The sequence below is a fragment of the Mixophyes fleayi genome, chromosome 9 (genome assembly GCF_038048845.1).
Source record: "Mixophyes fleayi isolate aMixFle1 chromosome 9, aMixFle1.hap1, whole genome shotgun sequence".
Classification (NCBI taxonomy): Eukaryota; Metazoa; Chordata; class Amphibia; order Anura; family Limnodynastidae; genus Mixophyes; species Mixophyes fleayi.
In genome coordinates this window covers 125,385,213-125,410,226 of record NC_134410.1, presented here as the reverse complement: position 1 = coordinate 125,410,226, position 25,014 = coordinate 125,385,213, and the positions used below count along the sequence as shown (strand labels likewise).

Genomic DNA, 25,014 nt, shown 5'->3' with positions numbered 1-25,014 from the left:
ACTTATGTAAGGAACTGTGATTAACAAAGGTGAGTCTGCTTAGGAGTTCGCTCAGCTCACAAAAACAGCTGCAAGACCTGAGAGGGAAATGGCAGGAATGCAAATACATATCAGGATATACACAATATCTATAAAGTGTCTTTCTTCTACACAGGGCGCAAATAATAGCAAAATCTAGCGGATAAGAGGATAAGAAAGTGCTCTGATAAACAAATTTCATTTCTGTAGTATCAGAAGCTTGGCGCGAACAAATAAGAGCCCCATCAGTTTTTCATTTAGAGTTGGACGGAAGTCCGTTTGTAGGGCGTAAATATACGCATTTCTTTACCACATATGCGTACCAAAATATGTCTGTAGCTAGATTTAAATATATTCCATATAATCAACAATCACCTGATTTTGCCCAGGCTGCTCCCCAGCTGTGGACCGATCTCCCATACCAGGTCAGCCTCTACTCTCCAAGGCTTGTCTCGACTATCACCTCCACTCATCCACTCAGTACCACCCTATTCGTATCTTCTCTTGAGGATGTAAGATTTCATGAGATCGACCCTCTTTCCTTATGTTCTCCCTCTACTATTCCATCAACCTCTCTACCTCTAGTCCTGCATCCCTAGCCCTGTTTTCTTGAATTCAGGCCCACTTCACGTTGGACATTCCCATCACTCTCACTCACTATCCTGTAAATAATTTGATTTGCATTACCAAGTTATCTGTGTATTTTTTTGTTTGCTCAGTATATCTGGTCTTTGTATTTTGTTTATCATGTACTATGTAATGGGTTATGGATTGTTGCTGTCTGTTTATATCATGTACGGCACTACAGACATTTTGTGGCATCTTATAATAAATTTTGATACTTGAGGTTCTGAAAATAAATCTGACTATTGTTATGGTCAACAATCAGTCATTTTATAAACTTTACACTTGTTGTCCTCAAATACTACTTAGCCTTACATGGCTTGTATTAGTCATTAGACTTTGAGGACATGGGGGAATGTCTTTTGCTACGGGTGTCAATTTTGTGTGTGTGTGAAGCATTTTATTACACTCTTCGTTGAAGTGCAACATAGAGAAAACTGGTCCCATTAAAATCATAGGAAGAGACACAATCTTCTGAGTTGGTGCAACAGTGAAGCCCTTTAGTAGAGTAGAAACAGAAATGCGCACTATTTTTGCTTCATTTCAATAATTTCACTCCATAAACTGAAATCTTGTATCGGCACAGATCTGCCCATCGCAGTGCAAAAGTGCGCCCACTCCCAACTTTACTAGGAACATCTTGTCCTCGCTTTTCTGCCCATGCAAACTGCCGATCTTGCTCCCCAAAGCTAGGCGTCCTGGTGCACATTTGTCTACAACAATGCAATAACTGGAAGTCAGACCAGCAAAGTAGTTGACCTCCCTGGTAGCAGCTCATTCAAGACGGATGTATCCAAGGGATCCTCAATGGGAAGTTGGCATCTGAAAGACACTTGGCACCAAGTGGTAAACCAAGGGCAACCTGAGCAGGCTGTGACAATTCATCCCTGAAGTATAAACCTATTACTAAACATCTGGGAGAAGCCGGATTTATTGAATGAAGAATGGAGAATGGATAAGAGATCTGTTTGCATCTTGCATAAGAAAAGGGTAAACCAATATTTCAAAAGTGGAGGTGATAGAACCGCGAAAGACTAAATGAAAGTAGTGATGCAGAGAGCGGAGTTAAGGGTGACACAAAGGTAGCACCTTGGGAAACGGAGGAAATTGTTGTGTTCTGGTCGGTGAGGGAAATTTGAGAGAATGCGGTGTCTCTGGGAGGAGGAAGATGATCAGCTCTGTTTTGGACAACTGTAGGTAATGTTAGGGCATACATGTAGTAATAACAGAGAGACAGTTGGGCACATGACAGTATAGAAGGGGAGAGGTTAGAGGAGGAGAAGTAAATTTGAGTGTCATCAGTACAGAGGTGACGTGGGACTGGAGGCCGAAGGAGCAAATCAGTTCACCAAAGAAGAGGTGTACAATGAGAAAAGCAGAGTCCGTGTGGAAACTGAACAGATTGTGGGAGTTTAGAGGAGGTTGTCCCAGAAGTAGAGACAGTAAAGGAGTGGTGAGAAGTAAACCAGGAAAGAACAGTCATGGATACCAATGGAGTGAAAGGTGAGCAGTAGAAGTAAGTAATCAACAGTGTTGAAAGTGGCAGTGAGGACCAGAAGGATTGGTATGGTGAAGTTCTCCTTAATTGCTGTAAATAGATTGTTGATCTCAGCGGAATGTTGGTGGTGGAATCTCGAATGCAAAGAGTGTAAGGAGAGAAAACTAGAGATCTAGGCGGCTGTACATAAGCTAGAAAAGTTTTACTGCTGCTTTGAAGTTTAATTCCTGCTGGGTATTAGCAGATAATGACCCTGGTTGATTTTCCCTTGTTCTTTGTGCAAATAAAGGTATTTTTCCTTCACATTGCTTGCGTTGTGGTGATGAGTTTGTTGATACTGATAAATTGTTGTCTCACAATAATAGCCAGTGGATTAAGAAATAGTAATTAAATATATCTGTGGGTTTAGAAAGTGCACCTAAGAAACATATCTTGGATTGGAGAAGATAACTAGAAGATAAGTGAGGTCTAGGATCGGATTGTAAAGAAATGTACATGGCTTTAGGATAGTGCAAGGAATGGGGATTAGGATAAAGAGAGTTTGGGAACTGCTAAATGAAACTTGGAAAATGGGTTTGAGAAATGCTAAAGGAAGCTTGGATTAGGAGAGGATATACAAAGGGACATAAGAAAAGAAGTGATAAAGAATTTGGTCGGGGGATAAGTAGATGTCAATGAGTGTGTAAGTAAAAGACCGTTTAATATGGAAATGCCGGATCCTTAAGGTCCCTTAATACTTCCAGGATGCAAGTAGCGCTTGGGCCTAGATAACAGGAGTAAACCATTCCTATGCTGTGGAGCGGTACAGTGATCAGTGAACAGGCTCAAAAGTGTAGCCGGAACAACATAGCAGGGAAGGTCCATAGTATGTACTGGGGTTTAGAGAGGTCTGTAGCCAGTGCGAGGGTCAGAGGGACAGGAAGGTATTCAAGGACAGCCAAGGTCATACAGAAGGAATAAGATCAGAATTCACAGAATGGCTGGAATAAGACTAAGAAGCATAATAATCTGGCAATTTGCCTTAACAAGCCACCAGCCACCAGCCACATGCTATATACTCTGCACATGCTATGCGCACCTTGGCACAACTATCAGACACGCAGAATCATGTATGTTCAAAAAATATAGGAGTAAATTAAAAAAGACAAGATCTGGGCATGGTTTAAGACCACAATGCTTACAAATCTGCATGCATGTACTAGTGTAAGCAGCCATCTAAACTAAAAAAAAAAACAGCCTATAACAACCACTCAGATTCTAGATGTCATTTTGTAGAATGTACTAAAAAATGACAACTAGAATCTGATTGGTTGCTATAGGCAACATCTCCACCTTTTCAGACCCGCACTTTAGTAAATAGAGAAATGCTCAAGTTGTCAAATGTTTAAAAAAAAATGTGGTGTAAAAATCTGTCCTGCTAAATCGCAAATGTTAAGTTTCCACCCCTACCAACTTATTACAGTATTTTGCAAAATGTAATCTGGATTTTCATTTTTCCGTAGAATCAAGGTCATTACTGGAGCTCTCCCGCATCCTGCATGAAAATGCCTCAATGTGCCCCATGGCCAGCACCGCTATTATAAGGAACATTAAATTAGCTCCTTCCAAAATCCACGCCACCATGTCTCACTAATTCCTATGCACGTATGTAAACAGACACAGTGACTCGAACAAAGAGTGCTGTCAGAAAGATGTGTCCTTCGCTCTCTTTTTATTCTGCTTGGCAAGTGACCTTAGTGCTCCAATATAGCATACCTAATTCTTCAATTCTAACAATATATATATGTGTTTGAGACTCTATGAAACAAATGGATTAACAGTTCATTATTAAATGGAGGTTGGGTATACCAGACAGCTTGGTGAACCTTTAGAGTGTAAGCTCTTACAAACAGATCCCTCCTTCCTCTTGTTTAATCCCTCCCCCAGATTTCCGAACTTGTTTCCTACCCCTCCGTTGTCACCTTCTGCATCCCTTGCCATCCTTGTAACTGCCCAGGAATTGCCCATTGTAACATGACTTGATTTATGTTGCCCTCCTTTGAGTACTACTTGTATTTGTTACTTCTACTACCATATACAGAGCTGCAGAACTTTATGTCCCTCTATAAATAAATTCCAACAAGAATAATAATAATGCTGATGATGTATGAAGAAGATTTGAGATAAAAACACTTTTTGTATATATATAGAATAAACGTGTATTTTCCATACACAGGAAGAGAGCAGTGACCACATGGTTTGCGATGGCCAACCTGGCTAATCCAACAGATGCAACAATAACTGACCTGCAGAGCGATTGGAAATCTCTCTCTGCCCCATAGAATAGATACAATCACCTCATCATTACAGTTCCATTTAAAGATTACTCTCTAAGTAAAATATGGATACAACATTTTGGGAACAGATTTCTACATCATAAATATAAATATATATATATATATATATATATATATATATATATATATATATATATATATATATGCGTTTAAAGCAAACGACACACCTGTAAAATATTGAACACCACACACACATAACTTACATTAAATTCATTATATAATATACACACAATGTAATGTGTAACATAAAAGCAAAAAACATAGCATACACACTGCAAATCTAACATGGAACCCAATCTGCACTGAAATACAGACGCTCATATAGTAATTAACACACTTAAAAACTATAGCGTGCATACGGGTGAAAATGCACGCCACATACAGATACATATACAAACATAATATCAATATATACAGCATTTGTACCAAAACTGGACATGTAAGCACACATCACTCATATAAAATACTTACAGGAGATGTCGGGATGTTTGGGGAAGGGTGGGAAGTTTGGGGGTCCTCAGTCTGGTAATAGGTGAATGCAGTTTGTGAATATGGTGGCACTGCCTCCTCTCTCTGTGCATTTGCTACTTTAGCAAAAAGGTATCCCCCCCCCCCGTGCATGGGTTAATTTCACTATTTATTTATCTGTTAACATTCAAGTCTGTGTCTAATATATATTACTGGGTCCCTTTTTCTATTTGTTTCTATGTGTCTTTCCAGTGTCTCCCCTCTGTCCGTCTCATTCCTGCGCCTCTCTCTCTCTCTGCCTGTCTCATTCCTGTGTTCATGGGTCCCCCCTCACGTAGCTCATTCACCCGAGTGGCTCTGTCAGTCTGGGCTCCGGAGCTGAGTGCACACCCCCCCACCCCACCCCCCCTTCTCTTCCCTCTGAGGTCACTTTACGATTTGAGTGCCACTAAATCCTTTAAAAGCTGCAGATTTAACCATGGGCAAAAGCTGCTGTTCTTCCATTATATTCCAGCCCGGAGCACTGGCACCGCTGACAGCTGAGGGTGGGGGCACAGGGAGAAGCACAGGGAGGGAGATGAATGGCACAGGGAATGCACAGGTGGTAAAGGGCCCAGGTACTTGAGACAACAAGGAATAGATTAGTGGGAAGAAGAGACACAGGCAGAACCGTGAGGAGCAGAGAATACAGGAACAAGGACAAGAAAGATGTTGCACAGAGAGAAATCAGGGGATTATAGAAGACAGTAGATGCGCACTAGGAGAAATTTAGGGTGAAGAAAATCACTAAGATAGTTGGAGAGAGATGAGGTTTTAGACCAGACGGGAGGTCGGGGTATATGGAAGAGACAGAGAGTAATAACTGAGAGGATACAGAATTTGGGGGCACTTTTAAAGTTGTCTAGGTACCTAAGAATAGAAAGGAAAGAGGAATGGTGAAAAAGCTAATGGTACAGGCAATAAACACTATGACATAGTTACAGAGAACAGAAACGGGAAGGCAAGACAGGTGGGGTTTGGAAAGACAGGTATTATACTAGGAATAGAAATAAGTGGAGTGCTACGGCAGATATGGTGCAGGAAAAAGAAAGAAGGAGAGCATTAAGGAAGGTTGAAAGGTGGGGAGGTGGGCGTAGTGAATAGAAAAAAGGGGAGCATTAAGACCACTAGGGTACAGGAAAAACAAAGAAGGAGAGCACTAAGGAAGGTAGGGTGCGGGAAACAGAAAGAAGGAGAGCACTAAGGAAGGTAGGGTGCGGGAAACAGAAAGAAGGAGAGCACTAAGGAAGGTAGGGTGCGGGAAACAGAAAGAAGGAGAGCACTAAGGAAGGTAGGGTGCGGGAAACAGAAAGAAGGAGAGCACTAAGGAAGGTAGGGTGCGGGAAACAGAAAGAAGGAGAGCACTAAGGAAAGTAGGGTACGGTAAACAGAAAAACAGAAAGAAGAAGAGCACTAATGAAGGTAGGGTACGGGAAACAGAAAGAAGGAGAGTATGAAGGAACGTAGGGTACGGGATACAGAAAGTAGGAGAGCACTAAGGAAGGTATGGTACGGGAAACTGAATTAAGGAGAGCACTAAGGAAGGTAGGGTACAGGAAACAGAAAGAAGGAGAGCACTAAAGAAGGTAGGGTAGGAGAAACAAAAAGAAGGAAAGCACTGAGGAAGGTAGGAAACAGGAAACAGAAAGAAGGAGTGCACTAAGAAAGGTAGGGTATGGGAAACAGAAAGAAAGAGAGCACTAAGAAAGGTAGGGTATGGGAAACAGAAAGAAAGAGAGCACTAAGGAAGGTAGGGTATGGGAAACAGAAAGAAAGAGAGCACTAAGGAAGGTAGGGTATGGGAAACAGAAAGAAAGAGAGCACTAAGGAAGGTAGGGTGTGGGAAACTGAATTAAGGAGAGCACTAAAAACGGTAGGGTAGGAGAAACAGAAAGAAGGAAAGCACTGAGGAAGGTAGGGTATGGGAAACAGAAAGAAGGAGAGCACTAAGGAAAGTAGGGTACAGTAAACAGAAAAACAGAAAGAAGAAGAGCACTAATGAAGGTAGGGTACAGGAAACAGAAAGAAGGAGAGTATGAAGGAACGTAGGGTTACGGGATACAGAAAGTAGGAGAGCACTAAGGAAGGTAAGGTACAGGAAACTAAATTAAGGAGAGCCCTAAGGAAGGTAGGGTACGGGAAAAAGAAAGAAGGAAAGCACTAAGGAAGGTAGGGTGTGGGGACCAGAAAGAAGGGAAGAGCTAAGACAGGTAGGGTACATGGATAACAAAGGAGACCACTACACTAAGTATGGAAGGTAGGGTACAGGGATTAAAAAAGGATAATACAGCTAGAATTACATTAAATAGAAAGAAATATAGCACTAAGAGAGCTGGAGGGAACAGAAAGAAGGGATTCACTAAAATAACAGCCATTTACATACAACAGAAATAAAGAGACAGGTTGGTGCACAGAAGGGTAGAACTAATACATTTTGGGCTTCCAGGAACAGAAAGTAGGAATGTTGTAAGGCAAGAGGAGGTTGAGTATGGGAATAAGAGACGGGGAGCACTAACGTTAACGTGAAGGTACAATCAAAGGCAAAGAGCACCTGGCTGAAACCAATCTGATTTCCTACACTGTAAAGTAATTAAATATGAAACATACCTTACTTCTTAGGACTGACGAATATACTTCTAATTTTCCATATATAGTACATGAAATTGATGGATGTCTTAGACAAAGCCAGTCCACTCATACCTTAAGACAACTGAAATAAAGAGATGTGACTTTATGTGCAAGTAACTAGATAAAGGTGGTTTTGACCGAGAAGGATGAATTACGTTTCCTTAGGTTCATATAGGGGGCACCGAGGCAGTAATAACAGCCACTACCATGGACTGGAGATAATAGGCTGCATGCAGCCCCCGGCCCTCGCCTAGCCAAATCCCGCTCTGAGTGGCTTCTTATTGTCTGGAACAAATGAGGCTGTGAAGACTCAGAATATGGGAGCAACATAATTACTTAGAAAGCAGTCCTCAGGGCAGGGCCTGTGTTAGAACAGCAGAAAGGAACATAAAACAGGTTAGGTGGAAGGACAGAACATAAATGGTAAAGACTGATAGATGCGACGGAACACTACAGTAAGGACTGAGGGTAATATAGGTCAGGAACAAGCTTTGGCCTGCACAGGCACACACTGTGTGCAGGAACAGCGCTATGTACAGGAACGGTACTGGAATAGTAAGCGGTGATACAGACAGAGGTGTAGTGAGCGCTGATCGGGAACAGCATAGACATGGTAACTAGTGGCACAAGTAGCAGAATGAATTAACAAAAAGGTAAATATATGATGATAGAGCAGTAATTGGGAATACAATAAAGGACAAGCACAGTACATAGTTAGTCTGTGCTCATCAAACCAGGCACCACAGTTGTTGAGGTGCCGTCACACGGAGGTCTCTAAGCGCTCGGAGCTGCAGTAACAGCTGACTGCAGGGATTCAGGGCAAGAGGAGTGTTTCTGCGAACTCACAAATGATCGGCAGTATTCATAAGTATATGTGTAAGTAGAAGAGGACAGGCTGTGGAGGTGGTGCCAGCGCAGGGTCATGTAATAATGTATAATGGATGGAGGCTTTATGTGAGCAGTACCGATCTGTGCCTGTAATCCCTGGATGGGAGGCAGCTGTCCGCACCCGATTAACATCCCCCAAATCCCTTCACCTCCCCACCCCCCATCAAAGGCTGTGTATTCATATTAATTATACCCCACCGGCTCCATGATACTGCTACGGCCCCCACCTCTTTATCTTGCTTATCATTAATAAGAAGCTTTTTAATTTGGCAGTGGAGATGCTCACATGTCTGTAAATTTAGACAATTCAGGAAAATAAATAAAAGAGAAGGCCCGCACTGCGTATTTAATGGCACGAATACATGTATTGTCCACTTTGTGCATTTCAGAGTGTCTGTCCACTGACCGGTCCCTGGAAGTCCCCCAGTAAAAGGGGGGTGTACTCACTTTGTGGGCCCAACTGAAAACCCGCCAGGTGGAAACAATAACATGTCAATTCAAAATCCAACCTACTACCGCTTTAGGGCAACTTCCTTTATTATTTCAACATTTCCGTTTTGTTCCCAAACACTGCTTGGTTTTGCTTTTGTCTTAAATTTATCATGACTGATGGGATATGAAAATGTCTTTATTACATGTGTCGCTTTTGCCTTTAAATGTTTTAATAGCATTGGTTTCAAAACACTTTCCTGCATCTACACGTGCTCACCAAGGGGTTAAATTTAACAAGCTAATTAGTTTAACATACCTCCCTGTGCTCCTTACCTGAATGTGTTCTCCTGTTCCATGAGCACTTCCGACCTGGGACTCGGTCTCTCTTCTTTCGGCCAACAAGGTTTTGCGACAGGATAATAAATACTTGCTGCAGAAAGCAGTTCAGTCCTGGGGAAGCCTATTCTAAACGATCAGACTAGAAGGCCGCTCAAACCTTTTTCCTTTCAAGGTTCTAAGACTGGTACGAAGACTTTCAAGCGACACATTAAAATGAGACTAAGGAAGCCCAACTGCTCAGAGTAGGGGGAAGTTTAAGCAAGTTTGGGTCTGTCTGAGCTCATATCACCCAGGACATGTGGGTCTTTGATACAATCTACAATTAAAAACCATGACTACTTTATTCCGTCCATGGATCCTAAGACATTAGAGGCCAGGATTGTACTGCAGAGCATCCTCAAAGAGCTCAAACAGAAGGAGGTTAATAAGTAGGTTCTTCATACAGAAAACAGTCAAGGGAGTTCAGAACCATTCTGGATCGACAGATACCAATACAGGGCCTTTTGGATTGACAATTTCCACAGGCGTTTTCTCAACGGCATTGGTTGTCCTAATCACCCACTTCATCATCATCATTTATTTATATAGCACCACTAATTCTGCAGCACTCACAGTGAGTCACTGCCCCATTGGAGCTTACAGTCTAACTTGCCTAATATAGACACACTCACACACAGTCACAGTCACAGACAGACAGACAGAGAGGGATAGACTACGGTCAATTTTTGATAGCAGCCAATTAACCAACCGGTATGTTTTTGGAGTGTGGGAGGAAACCGGAGCACCTGGAGGAAACCCACGCAAACACAGGGAGAACATACAAACTCCACACAGATAAGGCCATGGTCGGGAATCGAACTCCTGACCCCAGTGCTGTGAGGCAGAAGTGCTGACCACTAGGCCACTGTGCTACCCACTTGAGACTACAAGGAATCCAGTTACTTGGCTATCTGAACAACATTCTTGTGAGAGTGCTCAGATGAGACCTGTTCCAGGCCCATCTACACATTGTCCTGATGAAACTACAACATGGATATAAATAAAAATAATCAACGGGGCAAACACAGAGTTCTAGTCAGTTCAACTGCTGAAATTCAAAGGAGTACTGTTCAATAATGTTTATTTACTATCGCTACTTTAACTTACTTGAGTGTGTGTCATTCTTTCACGTCCCTTCCTCTGACCAGAGTGTGTGCCTCTTACAGCGATGACTGATGCATCCCATAGGACAGTCAGTTGTGCAGTAAACTGTTTATTAACTTGACGAAGTCATATATATATAATTGCGTAATCTGTAAAAACAAGCATCAAAATACACACATCAGCTCTTCCTTGCTTGTTCCTTAGCACTTATGTTCCCTGTTCCGTCCCCTCAGTTCTTTGCACAAAATTATGGTACCATACATAACACCTTGTGGCGCCCTATAAATAAAAATTTATAATAATAATAACAAGTGTAAAGTTTACATTCTTGTATATAAGAAAATTGTATCAAAGATTGCTCTCTGATGACTTCCTCTGTACTTCAAAAAGGATCCACTGATCATTCAACAATCGGAAAAAAGTCACCCAAATCGAAGGGCCAGAGGATTCTACATGAAGACGTTTTTGGCAAGGCTCCACTGTTATATAATGCAGGATCGTTAATTTAATTTTGTTAACCGCCTTCAATGAAGGAGGGGAGTTAGCTGGATGACCAATTGCAAGCCTATTAGAGGAACGGAGAAGCCATAAGAAATTATTAGCCTTTATCTATATAGCCTTACAGGTTAGTACTTCTGCCTCACAGCACTGGGGTCATGAGTTTTATTCCCGACCATGGCCTTATCTGTGTGGAGTTTGTATGTTCTCCCTGTGTTTGCGTGGGTTTCCTCCGGGTGCTCTGGTTTCCTCCCACACTCCAAAACATACTGGTAGGTTAATTGGCTGCTATCAAATTGACCCTAGTCTGTCTGTCTGTGTATTAGGGAATTTAGACTGTAAGCTCCAATGGGGCAGGGACTGATGTGAGTGAGTTCTCTGTACAGCGTTGTGGAATTACTGGCGCTATATAAATGATGATGATGATGATGATATTGCGCCGTGCTGTACAGAGACTCATTCATATCAGTCTCTGCCCCAGTGGAGCCCACAGTCTAAATTATCTAACCCATATAAATACATGTGGTAACCAAAGTCAATTAACCGACCAGTATATTATTAAGACAGACGGAGTGATCATACATACAGGTAGAACATACAAAATCCACACGGATGGTGCCCCAGTTGGAACTGAATCCCTATGCTGTGAGGGAGCAATACTAACCACTGTGCCATTGAGCCACCCTATAATATATATATTATTCTTTCACAAATTATGATCTGCGATTAACAGTTTAAAAGTGATGCGGGTTATGTAGTATGTTTATTATTATTTTACACATTATTATCATTTAGTAACATTGTTTAATGTGATGTGAGACATATATTAAGAAAACTGTTATATTACTATTTCACACATTATTACCTGGGAAAAAAACAGAATTAATTAATGTGATATTAGTTGTATAACAAGATAATATACATTATTAATTGTGAATATCACTACAATTACTGTGATGTGTGTTGAGTACTAGAATAATAATATATTATTGTTTTACACAGTATTTCCAGGGAATAACAACAGTACTGTGATATGAGCTGTGAATTAGGATAATATATTATTATATGACACATTATTACCTGGGAATAACACTAATACTATGATATGAGCTGTGTATTAGGATATATAATTATATGACACATTATTACCTGGGAATAGCACTAATACTGTGATATGAGCTGTTTATTAGGGCAATATATTAGTATATGACACATTATTACCTGGGAATAACAATAATACTGTGATATGAGCTGTGTATTAGGATAATATATTATTATGACACATTATTACCTGGGAATAGCACTAATACTGTGATATGAGCTGTTTATTAGGGCAATATATTAGTATATGACACATTATTACCTGGGAATAACACTAATACTGTGATACGAGCTGTGTATTAGTATAATATATTATTATATGACACATTATTACCTGAGAATAACACTAATACTGTGATATGAGCCGTGTATTAGGATAATATATAATTAGATGACACATTATTACCTGGGAATAACACTAATACTGTGATACAAGCTGTGTGTTAGAATAATATATTATATGACACATTATTACCTGAGAATAACACTAGTACTGTGATACGAGCTGTGTATTAGGATAATATATTATTATATGACACATTATTACCTGAGAATAACACTAATACTGTGATATGAGCTGTGTGTTAGGATAATATATTATTATATGACACATTATTACCTGAGAATAACACTAATACTGTGATATGAGCCGTGTATAAGGATAATATATAATTAGATGACACATTATTACCTGAGAATAACACTAATACTGTGATACAAGCTGTGTATTAGGATAATATATTAGTATATGACACATTATTACCTGGGAATAACACTAATACTGTGATACGTGCTGTGTATTAGGATAATATATTATTATATAACACATTATTACCTGAGAATAACACTAATACTGTGATACGTGCTGTGTATTAGGATAATATATTATTATATAACACATTATTACCTGGGAATAACACTAATACTGTGATACAATCTGTGTATTAGGATAATATATTATTATATGACACATTATTACCTGAGAATAACACTAATACTGTGATATGAGCTGTGTGTTAGGATAATATATTATTATATGACACATTATTACCTGAGAATAACACTAATACTGTGATACGAGCTGTGTGTTAGGATAATATATTATTATATAACACATTATTACCTGGGAATAACACTAATACTGTGATACGTGCTGTGTATTAAGATAATATATTATTATATGACACATTATTACCTGAGAATAACACTAATACTGTGATATGAGCTGTGTATTAGGATAATATATAATTATATGACACATTATTACCTGAGAATAACACTAATACTGTGATACAAGCTGTGTATTAGGATAATATATTATTATATGACACATTATTACCTGGGAATAACACTAATACTGTGATACAAGCTGTGTATTAGGATAATATATTATTATATGACACATTATTACCTGGGAATAACACTAATACTGTGATACAAGCTGTGTATTAGGATAATATATTATTATATGACACATTATTACCTGAGAATAACACTAATACTGTGATACAAGCTGTGTATTAGGATAATATATTATTATATGACACATTATTACCTGGAAATAACACTAATACTGTGATACGTGCTGTGTATTAGGATAATATATAATTATATGACACATTATTACCTGGAAATAACACTAATACTGTGATACGTGCTGTGTATTAGGATAATATATTATTATATGACACATTATTACCTGAGAATAACACTAATACTGTGATACAAGCTGTGTATTAGGATAATATATTATTATATGACACATTATTACCTGGAAATAACACTAATACTGTGATACGTGCTGTGTATTAGGATAATATATTATTATATGACACATTATTACCTGAGAATAGCACTAATACTGTGATACGAGCTGTGTATTAGGATAATATATAATTATATGACACATTATTACCTGAGAATAACACTAATACTGTGATATGAGCTGTGTGTTAGGATAATATATAATTATATGACACATTATTACCTGAGAATAACACTAATACTGTGATATGAGCTGTGTGTTAGGATAATATATAATTATATGACACATTATTACCTGAGAATAACACTAATACTGTGATATGAGCTGTGTATTAGGATAATATATTATTATATGACACATTATTACATGGGAATAACACTAATACTGTGATACAAGCTGTGTATTAGTATAATATATTATTATATAACACATTATTACCTGGGAATAACACTAATACTGTGATACAAGCTGTGTATTAGGATAATATATAATTATATGACACATTATTACCTGAGAATAACACTAATACTGTGATATGAGCTGTGTGTTAGGATAATATATAATTATATGACACATTATTACCTGAGAATAACACTAATACTGTGATATGAGCTGTGTATTAGGATAATATATTATTATATGACACATTATTACATGGGAATAACACTAATACTGTGATACAAGCTGTGTATTAGTATAATATATTATTATATAACACATTATTACCTGGGAATAACACTAATACTGTGATACAAGCTGTGTATTAGGATAATATATTATTATATGACACATTATTACCTGGGAATAACACTAATACTGTGATATGAGCTGTGTATTAGGATAATATATTATTATATAACACATTATTACCTGGGAATAACACTAATACTGTGATACGAGTTGTGTATTAGGATAATATATTATTATATAACACATTATTCTCGGAGATGAGAAACATTCCAGATTTGGCGCCGCTCATACGTCACTTACCCACGTGACTCCCTCCCCGATCTGGAGCTACGCCCTTTACTGGCTCCTCCCTTTTTACTGATGTCATTACCCAGCGCCGGAGCCTGCACGTTGTTTGTGTGAAGCAGCTGCAGCGCCGGTGATAGGTCCGTCCTTCCATGATGTCCGGTGTGTAGAGCAGCACGTGTCCTGTATGTCAGCATGTCTGTGTCTGGGAGTGCGTGGCCCCCCCTGGGTGTCTGTGTCTGGGAGTGCGTGGCCCCCCCTGGGTGTCTGTGTCTGGGAGTGCGTGGCCCCCCCTGGGTGTCTGTGTCTGGGAGTGCGTGGCCCCCCCTGGGTGTCTGTGTCTGGGAGTGCGTGGCCCCCCCTGGGTGTCTGTGTCTGGGAGTGCGTGGCCCCCCCTGGGTGTCTGTGTCTGGGAGTGCGTGGCCCCCCCTGGGTGTCTGTGTCTGGGAGTGCGTGGCCCCCCCTGGGTGTCTGTGTCTGGGAGTGCGTGGTCCCCTGGGTGTCTGTGTCTGGGAGTGCGTGGCCCCCCCTGGGTGTCTGTGAGTGCGTGGCCCCCCCCCTGGGTGTCTGTGTCTGGGAGTGCGTGGTCCCCCTGGGTGTCTGTGTCTGGGAGTGCGTGGCCCCCCTGGGTGTACACATAGCAGCTTACTGGAAGAAAGACCCGATGTCTATGGGCTGATAAACATTGCTAAGGAAATCTGCTTATTTTTTATATATATATATATATATATATATATAATTTCTACTAATTCTGCAGTGGCGTACTCACATCAGTCCCTGCCCCCAATAGAGCTTATAGTTTGGATTCCATAACACACAGACTAGGGTCAATTTGATAGCAGCCAATTACCCTACTAATATGTATTTGGAGTGTGGTAGGTAACCCACGCAAATATTAGGAGAACATACCAACTCCACAGATAAGGCCATTAGTCAGGAATTGAACTCATGATACTGTGAGGCAGAACTGCTAACCACTGAGCTGCCCATTCTTTACTGTCTATTGCACCTTTTCACTATAATTGATCATAATTGTTTCATGTATAGATCTCTATACATAATATTACCATTTATTTATATAGCGCCACTAATTCTGCAGCGCTGTACAGAGAACTCACATCAGTTCCTGCCCCATTGGGGCTTACAGTCTAAATTACCTAACTAGCACACGGGTCAATTTGTTAGAAGCCAATTAACCTACCAGTATGTTTTTGGAGTGTGGGAGGAAACCAGAGCACCCGGAGGAAACCCACGCAAACACAGGGAGAACATACAAACTCCTCACAGATAAGGCCATGGTTGGGAATTGAACTCGTGACCCCAGTGCTGTGAGGCAGAAGTACTAACCACTTGGCCACCTTGCTGCCCCTCTGTATAATCTGTATTTATCACTGAGTTATAGAGGTAACATCTGGTTTTGCTGCTGCAGTACTAAAGATCCACAGTTTGCATAAATCTGCTTTATAGTGTTTGTGGCTACCTACATTCCTCCTAACTGCCTTCCATTTGGGGTCAAATATTTTTCATTCAAACTGCGTCTCTTCTAGTTTGATTCATATGGACACACTTCTCAGCTGACCCACAGGATTATCTGTGACTCTAGAACATAGTGCCATTCACCCTGTTGGTATTTTAGAGGTGTTTGTGGCTGTATATGGCCAGTTGTGTTTTATGCTGATATATAGTTTACACGGAGAGACCCAGCTGCTTGTCTTGAGTAGCTGGTACTACGTCCAGTTTGCCCACACGTGTGGTGAGATAGAGGTCATGGTAATCATGTAGGTTACACTGATTTATATAACCCAGGTTTCCACGCTGTCTGTGGTGTTGGTATAAGTATGAAGCTATACTGCAAAATCACTGTTGTCTGAACACATTTTTCTGCCACTACATATCAACAAGTGACATGAATGTGAACAGTAAATTCTAGGTCAGGTGTTGTCTTGTCCTGAACTTTTCTCTCTAATATCAGAGCTCAGTATGGAAGAGAGAGATGAGACAGTGGTTGAAAATGAGGAGGTGGAGGATCAACTGTCTGTGACAGAGGAGGGAAGTGAGAACGTAGAGGCGGAGTGCGATACGGAGATGGTGGGTGAAGCGAAGGAGGACAATGCAGAAGGCAAGAAGACTGTTATTCCGGGAATCATCTACTTGGGTCACATCCCACCTCGACTCCGGCCACGTAACCTACGCAACATGCTAAGCGTCCACGGGGAAGTGGGACGGATCTTTCTGCAGGCCGAGGGTAAGGAGAAATGAATTTGTCATATGACGGACAGGTCTTGAGTCACAACATGTTTGGAGAGGATGGAGGCAACTTCACAGATACGGGATATTGTCAATATAGAGTCTGTGGAGGGGATTTCGCACCCCTCTTCTGTTGTGCAGGTATAGTTATTATCTTAAGATATAAGGCTTATAGGGTGGAAGTCTGCCTGCAGGGATTTCTGGATACAATCGTGTTTATACACACAACGGAACTGTTGTCATAACTAAGGACACCGCAACCTTAAGTTGCTTTTTACCTAAACGACCCTATAAGAAAAGTCCATATGGCATAATAACTTGGCATTAAAGTGGTCCTTTTTGTCTCTAGTGATATACAATAGATTAAATATATTTTGATTTAAATATATTGATGTAGGCTTAAAGAACATCCACCTACAAACAACCTGTTTTATTCTTGTTAGAACTCCTCAGTGCAGTGTAGGGTCTTCTACTTGGCATGTGCTATAGAGAGAGCCTCACTGAAACAACAAGGAGAGTAAGGGAGATCTATAAATTTAACTCCTAAGGTACAACATCAATATTTTAGAGGATTGCAGAAAATTCAAAAATAGGATTAAACTCTTTTTCACATCTTTAGTCTTATTAGAATGAAGGACACTTACTCGTGTCTGTTCACTTATTGTGTGGTGTATAGTTTAAATGTTTGTTTTTTTGTTTTTTAACCTTGTTTTTCCATCCCATACTTAAACATATAAATACTTTTTTAATTTCTCAGAGCGATTTGTCCGCAAGAAGAAAAAGAAGGCTGGTACCAACGCCCGTGACTTCACGGAAGGTTGGGTTGAATTTCGGGACAAGCGTGTTGCCAAGTTGGTAGCTGCTAGCCTTAACAACATGCCTCTGGGCGTGCGGAAAAAGCATCGCTTTCATGACGACTTGTGGAACATGAAGGTGAGATGGAAATCTGTTTTCTGCTGTTACCATCTCTGTAAACTTGCACTAGTCAGGCTGTTACTCTTATTGAACCTCCGGTCATTTGCTTCTGCAGTACCTGCACCGTTTCAAGTGGTCCCACCTCAGCGAGAGGCTAGCGATCGAGAGACAGGTCCGCCAGCAGAGGATGCGCGCGGAAGTGTCGCAGGCAAAGAGAGAGACCAACTTTTATCTGCAGAATGTCGAACGCAGCAAGAAATTCTCCAAAGCGGATCGCAAGAGAGCGGCTGAGCCTGGCGGCAGCGCGGTGCCTGACAAACAGTGGAACTTCACGCAGCGCAAGACGGAGGAAGAAATCCAGGTTCTTAAATCGGACAAGAAGCGTATCCAGAAACGCCAGGAAGTAGCAGAGCGGGCGCAGGAGAAATCGCAGACCAATCGCTCTCTTCTACACAAGATTTTCAATGCTCCCTGAACACTTAGAATGCAGGTCTGGTGAACGTTAAACTTCTAGTACTTTGTTACTGGAAGGAGAGTAAATGCCTCTCTCCTCAATCCAACAACAGAAGTACTCTCATTTACTTGGGATACAGTGTGTATATTATATTTTCTGCACGGTGAGGCGGGGAAGATCGACACCATTGTATTAGTCCTGCAGTCTCCACAGATTTATCAGACCAGGCTGTCGTACGATATAAACGTGATGAAGACTCTGTGATGTCATTACCGCTGTGTCCGTCATGCGGCTCTGAGTCCTATAAATCTAACATCTAAGCCTGTGCTCTAGAAACTATGGAGTGCCTTACACCTATCCCTATTAACTAGAAGTTATAGAATAAATTGAGGGGTTTATTTTGTGGTTTGAATCACTTGCATCAAAGCACCTAACCCCAATATATCGGGGAAATAGTGTCTTGTTTTTGTTTTGTTTTTAATTGTTTACCCTTAAAACTAAAGTAAAAAAAACGCCAAAATGTTTCCTGGTCCATCAGACGCAGTGTAAAAATGTAATTGGTTGGGTTTTGAAAAGACATGAAAACTTTTATGGTCCCCTCTCCCATACAAGATACTGGTCAGGTGATGGCATGCATTAGGATAGTCAGCTGCTGTAATCATATGACCCTCTCCCATACAGGATACTGGTCAGGTGATGGCATGCATTAGGATAGTCAGCTGCTGTAATCATATGACCAGCAGATGACCTCATTCGTATGGTTATCGGGATCAGTGCTCAGTCACTGTGTGACTAATATAGCATATTGAAAAAAACTTTTTTTTAAGCCGTGATAGATTATAAGGGGACAATCCGCCGTTGCGTGATGAAGTCCTACAACTGCAGCCTAGTACAGTGCGCTCATCATCATTTATATAGCGCCAGCAGATTCCGTAGCGCTTTACAATTGGGAACAAACGCAGTAATAAAACAATACTGGGTAATACAGACAGGTAAGAGGGCCCTGCTCACAAACTTGTACTGTATGGGACAAAGCATGCTCTGCTTGCAAACGAAGCACTTGGTATACCCGTCGCCTCACGGTGGTAGCAGCCATTGTGGGCGGAACCAATAATTGTCACAGATTCCTAGTAAATTGATGGGCTGAAGATTGGTTTGCTCCAAATTCCGGCCTCCACTGTCTATAGATGATGCTCATCATCATTTATATAGCGCCAGCAAGTTCCATAGCGCTTTACATCAATGCATGTTCTCTCTTGCTGCTTCTGTGTTATGTGTTGGCACAAATGACAAAGTTGTAGGATGCGGGAAGTTCTCTGGGCTCCTTGTGCTGATTGACGGCCATAACGGTACGATTCAGGTGCCCACAAGGGGGCGATCACGTCAAGTCTTCCATCAGGGGCGGCATTGTGGAGAGAAGAGTGGTGTAAATACAACGTATTGGTGTTTTTACTGTAAGGACGGGGTCACATCCGTTATACAATGTTCCCTTTTTATATTTTTATTTTTTTAAACACACCTCCAAGGTAGAGGTTAGAGGTCACAGTACCAAACATCTGCCAACTCTCTAACAATGGTTACCCCCTCCGTCTTTAACTGCTCTTTGGGGCGTATTAAATTAAGAAGGCAGATCGTGGTTAAGCGCGATTGTACACTTTCCGTTACCGCAACATCGCAGATTTTCCTTTGCACCCTATAGGGATGCAAATGGAAATGCGCGATGTTGCGGTACCGTATTGCCATTTTATGTGCGTAATGGCGATCTCCCTTAACTGAATATGCCCCTTAATGCCTCAGTTGTGCAATGCTATGTACTGGTATTTTTTAATGAAATAAAAATAAAATGATTTAATAAAGAATCATGGACTCGAATTTTGTGAAGAATAGAGAGGCATCACCCCTGTGGTCTCCCCTACAGTTTAAAGCTGCTCTACCACCTAGGACAATATTTTCTGGAGGTGCCCCTAGCTCTGGGATCTCCTCCGTTCCTTGGAAAGCCCCTGACGTATACAGAGGAGGGAGTGGGAGGGCCAATCACAAGCTGCAGTCGAGAGAATAAGGATATACAATTATCTATGACAGAAACAGGATATTTACTTGTGAGAGTTGTGGTCTAAGGTGAACTTATACCCTATAACCATGGCAAACGATCAGCTTTTAATAACTGTGTTCGCTTGTCCCGCTTTAATTCAAATCTACACCTAAATGTAATATTGGTAAGAGTAGCTAAGCATCTCTGCCAATTTTAAAGAACACATTCACTCCCCTCACATGCCCCTCACATTCACTCTCTCGCCAAATCCTATGTTTCCAGCTTCGCAACATTGCCCGCATTCGGCCCTTCCTCTCCCAGGATGCCACCAAATCTCTCGTCCACTCTCTGATCATCTCCTGCTTGGACTACTGCAACCTTCTCCTTATCGACCTCCCCCTCTCTCATCTCGCTCCCCTTAGATCTGTACTTAACGCCGCTGCTAGGCTTATTTTCCTCTCTTGCCGTTCCACCTCTGTCTCCCCACTCTACCAAGCCCTTCACTGGCTCCCCTTCCCCTACAGAATTCTTTTCAAGCTCCTCACTCTGACTTACAAGGCCCTCGCCAACTCCACTGCTCCCTACATCTCTAACCTTATCTCTATTCACACACCCTCCCGCTCACTGCGATCGTCCAACGATCGTCGCCTCTTCCCCCTCTGATTACCTCCTCTCACGCACGTATCCAAGACTTCTCCCGCGCCGCTCCCTTCCATTGGAACAAGCTCCTCCGCTCCATCAGAACTTCCCCTAATCTGTCCTCTTTCAAACGAACATTAAAAACCCACCTTTTCCTTTAAAGCCTTCCAGTCTCATGCCTAAACTCCCACTGGTCGGCCTCCTCTCTTTCTCATCCTTCTCCCCCTTCCTCGACTCCGTCTCCGTTTCTCCCGTCTCTACGTCTCATCCATGTGTCTGTCTGTCTTCCCCTCCCTTTAGATTGTTCGCTCCTTTGACCAGGGCTCTCCTACCTCCTGTTTCCATCACTTTTAACTGCGCTCTCCAGCTACTCAGCTCACCTCCTCTCAGTCCCTCTGCCCTCTGTCTCCTCTCGCTTCTCTCCGCTCCCCTCAGTGACTCTCAACCTGTCATCCGTGCCCACCCTCTTGGGCCATAGTTACCGGCCTGTACTCACTTTTCCCCTCCCTCCCTCTCTTTCATGCTGTGCCTGAGCCCCCAGAGTTATAGTGCTTACTGTTACTTGTACTGTGCTGTTTCACCTTGTACTGTGCCATTGTTTGTCCCTGTACGGCACTACGGATACTTTGTTGTGCCCTATAAATAAAAATTAATAATAAAAATTAATAATAATGAAGAATTTCAATGAAATCCCGATCATAAGATCGCTGCGTTTCTGATCATTGGGGAAGTGACTTCTTTACCGAAATAAAATTCCTGTATGGAGCTGTATTTTAGAATATTCTAACCTAAGCTGTTAAAATGGACATTTAAATGCGACACTGCTGCATGGTAGTGACTGGAGACAAATCCCAGTAGCAGGATAGCAAATGCAACTTAAAAAAAAAAAAAGCAGACATTCACAGAAATGTGGCATTGTGCTGTAAGCAACTTCAAAATGTCTGTTTGGTTTTTTTAACAAGAGGAAGGGCTAGACAGTGTAGTTGACTTTTTTTTTTTTTTTTTTTTTTTTTTTACAATGTTCCTGAAACAAGTGCGGCACAATCCTATATCTTACATCTTGTTGTGATTGGGCAAGGAAAATGCCCAATCACAACAAGGGGCCACCTGACCTGTGGTTCTATCTTGCGGCTCCAAACCTTCCTCTACTCTCCTCCAGCGACCTGTTTTGAAGATCTGGTCTGGACAACCTGTGTTGTGAAACTACAAGACCCAGCACCTCACCCTGACACCTCACTGTTGACTATTGGTTGGCAAGGCATGCTGGGGCTTGTAGTTTCACAACTCCTGGAGTGGCAACAGATTGTCCAGACCTGGAATAGATGATGCTGTTGCTGATTAAACCGTCCACAACATGGGAAGGGCTAGTGTAGCCCTCGGGCCCTGTTGTATGCTCACAGGCGGATCGCACAACGGAGAATGAACACGGATCAGGCTGGGTTCCAGCTCTGCCTTTTATTACAGATGGGACGATGTGACATTTTCAGAGATTACCGTTAATCCTAATTCACTGCTCATCTCTTGTCTGTGGGTGACACTGCCTAACGGCATCCAGGGGGCAGATATACAAGCTTTATATACGTTATACAAGCAGTACAGCATTTGGTAACAAGACGGCATCAGTCTGGACAAACAAAACCCTGCTCAGTATTTTTGGGCTCTCTGAGCCCGGGGGGTAAATGTATCAAGCTGAGAGTTTTCTTGCGGGTTTGAAAAACCGATCACATTACAGCTATCATTTATTTAGTACATTCTGGAAAATGACAGCTAGAATCTGATTGGTTGCTATAGGCAACGTCTCCACTTTGCAAACCCACCGGAAAACTCGCGGCGTGATACATCTAACCCCCGGGTCTTGTATCACTTCAGCGTTGAGTGATCCTTGAAGTCGTACGTTAAGACTTTAAATGCATTACAGAGATTTATCAATTCCACCGACCAATATGGAAACAAAATCAACTAAAAATAAATCTGACGATTATTATATTTATGCAAGTTTATGGTTGCTGTGGATCCACGGTAAATTCACACAAATGCCCCCCGGATCCACACTTTTTGTGTTCAATCCGGCTTTATATATATATAATTTTTAGTATGGATCCAGCTTTTACAGTCTTCCATTCGTAGGCGATTCTGCAAATATTGTTTGGTGACAGAAAGGTCAGTGGGAACCCTGTTCGTTGGACAGAGACGAGGCGTGAGAGCTAAATTAGGCTTTGTCCTTCCTAATGATGTTGCACTAAGCAGTGGCTTAATCCTGGCAGCCTCTCTTTAGAAGCAGGCCCTCCCGCTGCGTGACCTAAATTCCTGAGCCCCCCTCTCGCTGCGCTCATTACAGCCGTTTAGCTGAGGTGGCGCTGGTAGATCTTTCCTCTGATCAGGCATTTGTGTGTAGATGCCGTGGGATTTCGGGACCTCCCCTTGGCCCCCTGCCCACCATCATTAACGGACCAACCGCCAGTGAGAGTCAGTGGAGGAAGCTTTACTAAAGCGTCTAAAAAGTAAAAAGTGGAGGTGTTGCCCATAGCAACCATTCATGACTTATCTAGTGCATTCTAGAACACGATAGCTTAAAACTAATATGATTGATGCCTGGACAAATTGTAGGACGGGTTAATGGTTTTCCCACCTTCACTAAATAAAGTGCTTTATATCATCAGGCAGAACTGTTTATTCTCAGTGCCCAGCTTGGCTTTCAGCATTGGATACAATTGTGTCTAGTGAGCAGCTTTGTGTCACATCCCAGAGTAACAAAAAAAAAAAAAAAAAACAACTGCAGCTGTTATAAAGACAAGGCTGAAAAGCACAGAAGACAGATAGAACAAGCGTTGTTTTTAGTAACAGCATATTCAAGGAAAACAAAAACGTCTTCAAATAAATTGGTTAACCTAATGTACTGGTTTATTTTTTTCTTGAATGCCAAACAGCTTGGTTTACTAAGAAAATCATTGAGGGGTTGCTCACTATACATTGCCATATCTTTGAACAATGCTGTGATACATCAAGACAGGATCTACATTAGTGTTGAATGGGAAATATCTAAATTGTGGCACACCTCTGACAGCTGGGCGTGACTGTGTTGTGTTTAGAGGTGTGGCCAAGGCATAATGGGTGTGGTCTCACTCCAGGGGTGTGTCCAGCACTCCAAAATGGTAGTCCGCTGCCAAAACCTCTTTCAACACTGGCCTACCAGAGAGGGGACATACCAATCAGCTTGTATGAGTAGAGACAAACATACCAACGACATCTAAGCACCCTCAAATGCGGACTCCCGCCGAAATTGGGATAATTGGGAGACATGGTGTCCGTATACTCAGCACAGTACCAACCAATTTCAGACATGTCATCATGGCAGCTCCAACTGAGCAAAGGCGGGCTTTATATAAGGGATGTCAGTACAAAATATCCATCTACTTAAGACGTGATTGACTAGGGTCTAATACCCTTAAGGTGTGCAGTCTTCCATTCCTGCTCATCTCTGGATAGGCACAGCAGCCAATCAGATCATCAGAATGCTTACAGCAGTACAGAGTATTTCAGTATACAATAGTGCTAATCTGACATGATTTGAGGAGAGGAATGGAGGCAGCAGGAAGTCACGGACTGAGAGTTATATAGTGGAAGGAGCAGGGTCTCCAGCAGCACAGAGTATATCAGGAGATGAGTGATGTGTTAGTGAAGACAGGGCTGCATGTGACAGGGGCAGTGACATGATGTGAGGAGGGGAATGGAGGCAGCAGGAGAAGCCACAGACTGAGAGTTATATAGTGGGAGGAGCAGGGTCCCCCAGCAGCACAGAGTATATCAGGAGATGAGTGATGTGTTAGTGAGAACAGGGGCAGTGACATGATGTGAGGAGGAGAATGGAGGCAGCCTTTAGGCACTGTTATTTTATAACGAGTAGAAGTGTCACAATTATTGTACATCTTTTAATTCTGAAACTGTAATTATACCGACTACCCAACACCAGAAAGC

The 25,014-nt window shown here is 41.6% G+C and overlaps 2 protein-coding genes across 8 annotated transcripts in view; one reads left to right on the top strand and one right to left on the bottom strand.

Annotated features, from left to right (window-relative positions):
* Positions 1–14,807, bottom strand: part of LOC142101255 (metabotropic glutamate receptor 6-like) — a 94,352-nt gene extending 79,545 nt beyond the window's left edge. For 3 of the 5 annotated variants that reach the window (XM_075185589.1, XM_075185587.1, XM_075185584.1), the window contains exons 1-2: positions 14,768–14,807; positions 10,417–10,562 (exon numbers count right to left, since the gene is read on the bottom strand). The gene's annotated coding sequence lies outside the window, so the exon portion shown is untranslated. Of the gene's footprint in view, positions 1–4,947; positions 5,298–10,416; positions 10,563–12,346; positions 12,368–14,767 lie in introns of those variants that run through there. The other 2 variants (XM_075185585.1, XM_075185586.1) reach the window with 2 other exon arrangements.
* Positions 14,808–14,815: 8 nt separating this feature from the next.
* On the top strand, positions 14,816–20,227 carry ABT1 (activator of basal transcription 1). 3 transcript variants are annotated; one of them, XM_075185582.1, is made up of 4 exons: positions 14,816–14,892; positions 16,725–16,997; positions 17,757–17,932; positions 18,030–20,227. In XM_075185582.1, exons 2-4 carry the CDS (start codon positions 16,733–16,735, stop codon positions 18,387–18,389), a joined length of 801 nt encoding a protein of 266 aa, XP_075041683.1. In that variant the 5' UTR covers positions 14,816–14,892; positions 16,725–16,732; the 3' UTR covers positions 18,390–20,227. The 3 variants fall into 3 exon arrangements, with proteins under 3 accessions (XP_075041683.1, XP_075041682.1, XP_075041684.1); XM_075185581.1 differs by having other exon boundaries at positions 14,825–14,914; XM_075185583.1 differs by having other exon boundaries at positions 14,865–14,937.
* The last annotated feature ends 4,787 nt before the right edge of the window (positions 20,228–25,014 follow it).